The sequence below is a fragment of the Ostrea edulis genome, chromosome 5, assembly GCF_947568905.1.
Source record: "Ostrea edulis chromosome 5, xbOstEdul1.1, whole genome shotgun sequence".
Taxonomy (NCBI): domain Eukaryota; kingdom Metazoa; phylum Mollusca; class Bivalvia; order Ostreida; family Ostreidae; genus Ostrea; species Ostrea edulis.
The window spans coordinates 58,451,023-58,461,022 of NC_079168.1; the positions used below are offsets into that span (position 1 = coordinate 58,451,023).

The window sequence follows — 10,000 nt, forward strand, 5'->3', positions numbered from 1 at the left end:
GGGCCTATATGAAGAATAATTTACCATCACATTAGCCGCTATAAGGGCTCTTTCTTGTGTATAATGGTTGGAACTGGAAGCCAGAGGAAGAACGAATTCTTTGTCTGGACCAGTTATTGAAGGAACTGTCGAAAAAATCCGAATGTCCCGATTGTTTTTGTAGGGGGGTCTGATAATGCAACTTTCAACATATAAAGTTAGACCTATTCATCTTCAATTTATTTACTTATATATTCAGAGAAAAAGATTCTGATCAGAAGAGCTTCATATGACTATTTTATAGTCAAATTTCATTTCTAAACAAATCAGATCATGTTTATACTAAATTATGAATATCTGTACTACCGTCATTATACAGACGTTTTGCAGGATTTTCTCGTCTTCGCCGTGCTTGCAGTTGGTCTGTAGTCGAAAATAGTTAGAACTGCATCTGGTCGAAGATTTAATTTCATAAACCCGTTAGTTTTTGCCAAAGTAGAGTGTATATGATAACGAAACTGATCCTCATCAACCCCTGTAATCGCGTAAAATGATTGTCAAACAACCTCGAGTTCTGTGTTCTCAGTGTAGATTTCACACCCAAGTCTTTCTGAACGTTGGATCATTTAGACAAAAGTATATAGAAATACCCGACTTTCTACATTACAGTTGAATGTAAACACATTGAACATTTTGATGGCTATTAAAACCCGAAGTTGTTAGTATAAACAAATACACATTTGCGTCAGGCTGGTCTCTTTTGATGTCATCAAGCAAGGGAGATAAGTCATCTTACTATTTTGATACTTCCCACCACAGCAAAATTTAACGATCTGTAGCGCCTGTCAAGTAATTAAAGAACACATTTTCGTGCAAAACAATTTTTTTTTTTAAATCATGCAAATCAATTTTTTTTTTAAATCGTCTCCTATGATTAAAGTCCATCTTGTTGGCATGACCAGCAGTTTTCAACAACTGTGCTGTACCATGTGGTACTGATGTCATTTTTGCTGTCCTATACGTATATTATGCATCCAATCTTTGTCATCTTTAGTGTGGTTCTTTCAGATATATGGAAATGTTGAATGCCAACCAGTTCATCGCACCTCTGTGAAGACTGACCACACATGTCTGCTAGTCATCGTCCTGGGTTTGTTTTCCTCTTTTATTACACATAGAATAACTTTTTATAAAATGTAATCTTTATTAAAGCTGCGAGTTTTCAGTTTGAATATAGCGAAATCAAAGATTAGAACTCCCTCCCTGATCAAATCAAATGTATAAGCAATAATAGCTGACCTGCATCTTCATAAGGAAAATATTGGACAGTAGCATGTTTTCGTCATATAATCAAGCATGTTTAGCTCACCTGAGCTTTAAGCTCAAGTGAGCTTTTCTGATCGCATGTTGTCCGTCCGTCCGTCTGTGAACTTTTTACATTTTCAACTTCTTCTCCAGAACCACTGGGCCAATTTCAACCAAACTTGGCCCAAAGCATCCTTGGGTGAAGGGCTTTCAAGTTTGTTCAAATGAAGGGCCATGTCCCTTTCAAAGGGGAGATAATCACAAAAATAGGGTGGGGTTATTTAAAAATCTTCTTCTCAAGAACCACTGTGTCAGAAGAGCTGAAATTTACATGAAAGCTTCCTGGCATAGTGCAGATTCAAGTTTATTAAAATCATGGCCCCCTGGCGTTGGATGTGGCCACAATAGGGGATCAAAGTTTTACATACAAATATATAGGGAAAATCTTTAAAAATCTTCTCAAGAACCACATCTCCCAGAAAAGCTGATTTCTACATGAAAGTTTTCTGACATAGTGCAGATTCAAGTATGTTCAAATCATGGCCCTCGGGGGTAGGATGGGACCACAAGGGGGGATCAAAGTTTTAGATACAAATAAATAGGGAAAATCTTCTCAAGAACCACTTAGCCAGAAAGCTTATATTTACATGAAAGCTTTCTGAAATAGTGTAGATTCAAGTTTGCAAAAATCGTGGCCTCCAGGGGTAGGTTGGGGCCATAATAGGGACTAAGGTTGTACATGCAAATACAGCTTACTCCGGATACATTGAAATTCACAGAACCAATCTTTTTCTTTCAATATAACCGAAATTCAAAATAAGTGAAATTGGAAATGTCGACCATATCGGAGGCTTCACTTTGGCATCTCAATTACGAAAGCAGAAATATGAATTTATTACATTATACAATTTACAACATATAGACAATTGATTGAATTTAGTCCACTGAAGAATTTTATTTTTAAAAAAATATGTGAGTTTTGTTAACTTTTGTTTCTTATTGAGCTGACCAAGAATGAATATTTCAATTTCCGATGTCTACAAAAAATTCGTCATCGTCTGTACATAATCTATTTTTTTTTATTATTATTAAATTTACACATACAATTAAACATTGAGGTTGATTGTACGTCACATTTTCATCCGGAATTTCGTTTTTGCTATCGTCGCCGATAGTTCCCTTGCAGTATGTACATGTATATAATATCGGAAGCAAGTTCTTCCTTTTAAACGATCGCCGTGAAAACATTTGACACACATGTATGTCTAGGCTAGTACCATCAGAATATCAGAACCAGTTGGGTTTTTTTTTAAATAAAGTTCTCTAACAATAAGCAAGTGGCATCATGATGTCTTTAAAGACATTGTCGTTGTCCGCGTCAGATGTTATAGACCAAATATTTGGAGATTTTAATGTGAAACCAGTCTTGCAAAAACTATTTTTAATGCACTGTGATAGCGGTAAGGTGTTTGAAATTACTTAAGCAAAATTGTCATCTCAGATTTTGACTTCAAATTCTTATATCTCTTGCAGTTATTAATTTGTATTTGGTGTCCAATGATAAAGTTTTCCTTTTTTGTGGGAGGTTAAATTCGACAAACGATCCTGTCATCAAGCTGTTAAAGAGTGATTATACCCCACTGTTATTATATTTCTATAAAAACACGCAATTAAAAGTAATCCATGGGAAGCCAATCAACTGACACCTACAGTACCTGTGTAATAATGAAGCCACCAACTTGGACGACTACAATTGCAGACGTCTTTAATATAGCCGTTATAAAAACAATACATTATCTACTCAGCGGACCGATAATTGATTTCAAAATAAGCGATATTTCAATATAAGCGATTTCAATTTAACCGATATTTTAATGCAAAGAAAATAAGAGACTGAGACTGGGATTTTGTTTTACTTCAAAATAAGCGATATTTCAAAATAAGCGACTTCAATATAAGTGGAGTAAGCTGTATATATGGAAAGTCTTCAGATATGGGCCAAGGTGACTCAGGTGAACAATGTGGCCCTTAGGCCTCTTGTTTTAACTTACTTTGTATAATGTCACCTGGCTTGGATTTCTTGAAAAAAATCTCAAACTTAAAGTTAAGTTTTCTTTTATTTGAGCTGTCAAAATTTGAAGAAAAAATTGGGACTTGATCCAAGTTTTAACTGAAGATTTTTTTATTTTTTTTTAGAGAAATCCAGGCCTGGTGTGCATGTAAATTTTCAAACATTGAAAAAATTCCTCATATCCAAAAATGTTGATTTTTTTCCAAGTCAATAGGGCTACAGGTAGCTTTTAAAATTGTCATGTAAAACAGTTTATACATGTATTAAAATCTTGAAGCAGTGATGTAGAAACACATTAGTGTAATTCCTGAATTATGCACAGAGCAGGTTGAGCTGTAGCTCAAAGGTTTTTATAATGGGTGGATATGTAGCTCTCCGATGTAATTTTAATTTTCCACAGAGAGCTAGTTTTTCTCCTACTGTAAATAGTGCAGTTTGTCAGAATGCAGCGAGTCAAAATTTATTTAAAACCCAAAACTTTTTTCATTTCAGACAGAGAAACATTCCTGCAGCAGATAGTTGTACAATGCACCACGTTATGAAAGCCAAAGAAAAGAGTGCACTGCAGAAAATTGTCTCCTTTGTGCCATAGTTGATATTCATTAGCAATGTGATACGATCGCTTAGACTAAGTGCTTGGTCTGTCATAATTATGTCACTGTGGTTTTATTTTCTGAATTTTGTCTGTTGTAATGTGGTTTCATTCTCCTATCTAGTCTGTTACATGTCTACAATAGTCTAGAGTTCAGCTGACTATGATATCTAAGACAATAGTCTAGAGTTCAGCTAACTATGATATCTAAGACATTTCTTCATTATTATGTCAAACTTACTCGTAACTATTGAAAACAATTTAGATAAAGCTTATCCATTTTATTAACACAGTATTAATTAATATGCATGAGAAGTGTTCCATCAAAGTTTGTTTTATTTATTAAAAGTCTTTCAAGTCCCTCATCTGTCTTTTTAAGAAGATGCTTGTTGAATTATTTTGTTCTGAAAAGAGAAAATAGAAGCAGCTCTAAATTTCAATTAATGATAAACACTTGAAGTACATGTTCATGCAGTAATATTGACTGATGTTAATTAGTACATTGTATCTAAAGTACATTATACTGACTGGAGAAGAAGTTAATTTCGTACATTGTATCTAAAGTATATCATGTTGACCGGTGAAGAGGTTAATTTAGTACAATGTATGTAAAGTATATCATATTGACTGGAGAAGAAATTTAGTACAATGTATGTAAAGTATATCATATTGACCGGGGAAGAAATTATTTAGTACATCGTATCTAAAGTAAATCATACTGACCGGTGAAGAAATTATTTAGTACATCGTATCTAAAGTAAATCATACTGACCGGTGAAGAAATTATTTTCGTACATTGTATCTAAAGTAAATCATACTGACCGGTGAAGAAGTTAATTTCGTACATTGTATCTAAAGTATATCATACTGACCGGAGAAGAATTTGGTATATTGTGTCTGAAGTATTGACTGCCAGATGTTTCTGAATTTATAGCCTTTGTATAATGTACTTGCATCAGTGTACTGTAAATCGGAATAAGGCAATGGAGCTCGGGTTATAAATTACTGGCTTGCATACCTTAACAAACTGAAAGGAGTTGGTAGACTGTAGCCCTAAACTACGCAGGAGCACCATTGGAGAGAAGTCTGTTGAATACAAGTGGTGTAAACCATGTATTGTCAACACAACGGGGATCACTGCCCTCTGTCTCTCCGTCTCGTACTGTGTTAGGTAGTACAGGCTACCCACATCAGACCCAGACAGGACAGCTTCCGTCACAGTCCTACACAAACAGCTGACATCACCAAAACCCAGGTTCACTCCCTGCCCGGCCAAAGGATGAAGTCTATGTGCAGCATCTCTATAATAAAATTTACATAATAATCAGAATTTTTCAATACTATGTAGCAGGTTAAAAATCAGTTTTAAATGATGATTTTCTCATTCAGCGCAGTTGTATGAATTTGGAGAAAAGAATAAACTTTACATACAAAACCTGTATCTATAATTTCCATGTGCTATTTTACTGTTATTGGAGTCGTTTTTGATTAGAAAATATAGATGTGGATCTGAAGCTCTATTTTATAAAAGAAAATTCTGTTATTCATCTTCTCAATTAAGAGTGAAATAAACACATGGATATTTGATATCATTAGGAAGTTTACAACTCTATTTTAATTATATATGAACATGATATAGGTGATAAATTTGTTGATTGTTGTATTAAAATACAAATAAGAAAAAAATTTCATTTTTGACAAAACATGAGGGTATCCAGTGTGATGTTTCATGTCTGCATGGCGTTGGCGCTTCATGAAAAGTATGTCAGCATGAAGTGTTGCTGTTCATACCCTCGTGGGGTTTTTTCAAAAATGAAATTGATTTTTTGCATTATGTTCTACTTTCATTTTTGTCAGAATTCCCAGCGAAATAGATGTACTACATTTACCAAGATTCATATGTGCATTGCTCACAACTGCATCACATTAATGAGGAAATGGCTGTCATTACAATTTGTAGAGATATCAATGACAGAAACATTGAAAATGTAAATATACAGTCATAAAGAACAAGGTATGATTGTGTACATAAAATGGCCCCAAAAATTTATCTGTTTTAAATGTGTCTTGAATTAAGCTTGATCTTAAGTAAGTTGGATATACGCCAAGTATACTCTATCAACTAAATCAAAGTTATTGCTTATTTCATAGCATTATTACGTCCTCAAATGATAAAGAAGTATTGTACAAAATTTTAAGGTTACCCGATAAGCCATTTAGGAGGAAAAGTGTTCACGAGCTATTTTACGTCCTCCACCCCTCTTAGATCCACTGTAACTTTAAGGATAACTACACCGGTTTTGAGATACGTTCCAAGTTATTTCCCTTTGGAGAACTCTCAATACATAATAAGGTGCAAAACAGTTTGTTTACATGCGGGAGTGGGACAAATTTTCAGCCTTGCTAAAGAGAATTTTCTCAGTAAATTTCTATATGCAGTTTTATCACCCAAATTCGACTGATACATAAACTAAGTAAATGATAAGTATTCAAGGAGTAATTAAATACATAGAATTCTTATTATATCACATTATTTTGTTGCTCATACACATCATATCCAGGAAATTACTTGTAAATATGACATTGTTTTTATGTTTCCACTTGAGTAAAATATTCCTTTCGATAGTATTTTGAATTTCCTACATTTACATATTTAAAGAGAAGCCACATTTAATACATTTCATTGTCTTCCCCACAGACTGTAGGACTACTCTGTCCCACTTTGGCATTAAAAGTTCCACTAATTGCACCTCTTACACAGAAGAGCTCTTATCTTGAAACTGGCATATTGGATACACCTGTCCCAACAATATGCACATCTGCAAATGGCAATGAAGTATTGTACTAAGTTTTAAGTCTATCCAATAAACCATATAGGAGAAGTGTTCACAAGTTATTTTACATCCTCCACCCCTCTTAGATCCACTATAATTTTTAGGTACCAGTAAATAATCGGATCCTCACGATGGTCCCGAGAATATGCACATCTACAAATGGCAATGAAGCAATGTACAAAGTTTCAAGTCTATCTGATAAGCATTCACAAGATTTTGTGACAGACAGACAGACAAACAAAAAGTACAAAAACAATATATATATTTGAATGGAAAAAATGCAGGCTGTAGGAGGTATTTCATCTATGTACATACACTGGTAATTTTTTTCAATTCATATTCATTAAATTTTACAAAATCATTTACTGTTTACTGAATTTCTGAAACTTTTATTTCCACAAATATATTGAAAATTTGCTGTGGGTTAATTTCTTGGTACACAGAATATGAGGTAAAAGAAAATGAGCATGGTTTATAATTATGTATGTATGGCTTCTGGACCCGAAGTGAGAATTAACCAGAATAGTTCTAAATGAGTTGCATTGAATTGGTTTGTTGATCTTGCCTACTTGGTGTTAAGGTGGTCAGGTAACCACAAAAGGTCTGTTATGGTAACTAGTAATTTCAAAACCTCAGACATGTGATTACATAACCATACAATTACTAAGGTGTTTTTTTTTTTTAGATTAACATATGTAATTATCAATTTTTTAAAAAAACATGATATTGACCAAAACAAAAATCAGAAATTGTTTATCACATGGCAATACTACTTATATTCTTAATCTAAATCTTCGCATCTGTGCGACGTTCTATGTGAAATCCATTTTGTAATTGTGTTGACATTGCTACATGTATGAACAAGAGGTACTGTGAGCAATGCTCACTAAGAATACCCCCCGCTTACGCCAATCTCGTTGGTAATAGGTATAAACTACCTCTTTTCTGAGTGTAAAAAACAAATGGCATGACAAACCGAACCATATTGCTACTTCGATGTCCAGTGCACATGACCTTTGACCTTTTGACCCCAAAATCGATAGGGAACATCTTCATCCCATGGGTAGTCCATATATATGATATGGTGACGGTAGGTGGAAAGGATAACGCTTTAGAGCCCGGAAACCATATTGCTACTTCAATGTCCAGTGCGCTTGACCTTTGACCTTTTGACCCCAAAATCGATAGGGAACATCTTCATCCCATGGGTAGTCCATATGTATGATATGGTGACTGTAGGTGGAAAGGATAATGCTTTAGAGCCCAGAAACCATATTGCTACTTCGATGTCCAGTGCGCTTGACCTTTGACCCCAAAATCGATAGGGAACATCTTCATCCCATGGGTAGTCCATATATATGATATGGTGACGGTAGGTGGAAAGGATAATGCTTTAGAGCCCGGAAACCATTGCGTCTACGGACGGACGGACAGACAGACGGACAACCTGATTCCAGTATACCCCCCCACAACTTGTTGCGGGGGGTATAATGCGGTTAATGAAAATCAAGGAAGCAGCTGTGACGATTGCATGCTAGCATGTGACGGGGATATATGTATAACAATCTAAGCTTTGGACTGCTTGCATATGCAATTACTGATTTTTAAAGTGATTTATCCAAATAAATTTCCCTGCTTACAGCCAGTGAAATTGCAGTAGTTTATCCAGTCATATGAAATATTTTGGTATTTAAAAAAAAAGTTGAAACATTCACAGTTGCTGTTCAGAATCTGACATTTATAAAGACTAACCCAATGAGAGCAACACGTGGTTTTATGTAGTTTGAGGCATGGACTAGTGACAGAGGAAAGGATGCACGACTTCCAGGATTCACGCCTATTACTGTGGGAGGTAGCTGCCGTACCTCCTGGTTATCTACAGATAAAAACAGGTATAAAACAACCCAAAAAACACTTAAATGTGGTCTAGTTCAGATAAGAAGAAAACAAAATCGTTTTTATGTAATAAAAAGTACCATAAAATTGTGAGTTACAAAGCTTACCAGTAAAAACAAAGTTTAAAATTTCTTGGTATTTGTGTGATAGTGACATCACAGTGGAGTTCTTATCTCGTTCATGCCACTGAAAAAGAACATTTTTCCTAATTAAATGTAATAACTGGTACATGTATAATGATTTCACATACATGTATTTGAATTTTTCTCGGTGAAAATTATTGACGGAAACACATACAAATGCATCATTGACTTCATCAACAAAACTGTCATCTGCCAAGTCTTTTAGATACTTGGCTTTTCCTGGAGTTGTTGTCCAAATAAGACAGCTGTACTGATTGGATAACTGAAAATAGAACATTTTCATATGATGCTGAGTATTTACATGTCGTGCAAAGTTTTAAAACTGGTGACTTTTAGTTCTATATGATAACAATGAGAGAATCTTCTATCTAAATTTCCAGAAAACTTACTGGTAGCATTGCTATTGGACCTGTTGGAAGAAACCTCTGCCAAGCAACACTGTTGTCTGAGGTCTATAAAAAAAATCAAAAACCACTTGATTAAAATAGTATGTTTGTACAAAATATATTGATCCAAGTTCCAGGTATACAGGATCTATTAGAATTTGCCTCAGCCATCTCTTACCCCCGAGACCTCTAGGGTAGCTACCACAGCCTGCTGTTTGTAGTCCTTTTGGAATACATGGAATTTTCCAGCTTTTCTGACTGCAGAGTTCATGCCATCTGCTCCAATCTAAAATTATAACATGGGAGGTAACTCATCCCAAACTTGGATTATAGAATAATGTACTGCCCAATTTGTCACTGCTAAAAAACTCATTGCAAAGGAAATTCTATTTCAACGCCAGTACTTATTACTTAACACAGGGAACCATCCAAGATTTTCAGATCCTGTGAATTGTTCACCTGGGCATTACAGATGCTAAATTTTTCTGTTAAAAGATGTCAATACTATGATATTCAATGAATGAAATAAAACAAAAATCTATATTAAATATGCATACAAAACCTACAACTGTAGAGGTATGAATGAAAATGGTTTCAAATTTGACTCACTTCTTTTCAGAAATAAGCCAATGATGACCATGGTGACTGTCTTATTGGCATATTGTATGCTATTTGTATATATCAGAAAATCTCAATTTAGCCTACAGCTTAGATAGATAATAATTACAGTTCTCGCTGTTCTCATGTCTGCTTTAAGTGTATATAACTTACCATTAACTTTGTCTGAATGCTTT

General features: G+C 34.6%; 2 protein-coding genes across 2 annotated transcripts in view; one reads left to right on the plus strand and one right to left on the minus strand.

Moving 5' to 3' along the window:
• The window catches only part of LOC125652410 (uncharacterized), a 22,919-nt gene extending 18,591 nt beyond the window's left edge, over nucleotides 1–4,328 (plus strand). Inside the window, exons 17-18 of the mRNA XM_048881604.2 lie at nucleotides 1,048–1,129; nucleotides 3,848–4,328. Coding sequence (XP_048737561.2) covers nucleotides 1,048–1,093 — 46 coding nt within the window. The 3' untranslated portion in view covers nucleotides 1,094–1,129; nucleotides 3,848–4,328. The remainder of the gene's footprint in view (nucleotides 1–1,047; nucleotides 1,130–3,847) is intronic.
• LOC125652414 (ubiquinone biosynthesis monooxygenase COQ6, mitochondrial-like) overlaps nucleotides 4,214–10,000 on the minus strand; it is a 13,497-nt gene continuing 7,710 nt past the window's right edge. Inside the window, exons 4-11 of the mRNA XM_048881608.2 lie at nucleotides 9,978–10,000; nucleotides 9,385–9,492; nucleotides 9,210–9,272; nucleotides 8,975–9,082; nucleotides 8,785–8,863; nucleotides 8,534–8,657; nucleotides 4,966–5,248; nucleotides 4,214–4,351 (exon numbers count right to left, since the gene is read on the minus strand). The exon at nucleotides 9,978–10,000 is cut by the window's right edge and continues 244 nt beyond it. Coding sequence (XP_048737565.2) covers nucleotides 4,322–4,351; nucleotides 4,966–5,248; nucleotides 8,534–8,657; nucleotides 8,785–8,863; nucleotides 8,975–9,082; nucleotides 9,210–9,272; nucleotides 9,385–9,492; nucleotides 9,978–10,000 — 818 coding nt within the window. The 3' untranslated portion in view covers nucleotides 4,214–4,321. The remainder of the gene's footprint in view (nucleotides 4,352–4,965; nucleotides 5,249–8,533; nucleotides 8,658–8,784; nucleotides 8,864–8,974; nucleotides 9,083–9,209; nucleotides 9,273–9,384; nucleotides 9,493–9,977) is intronic.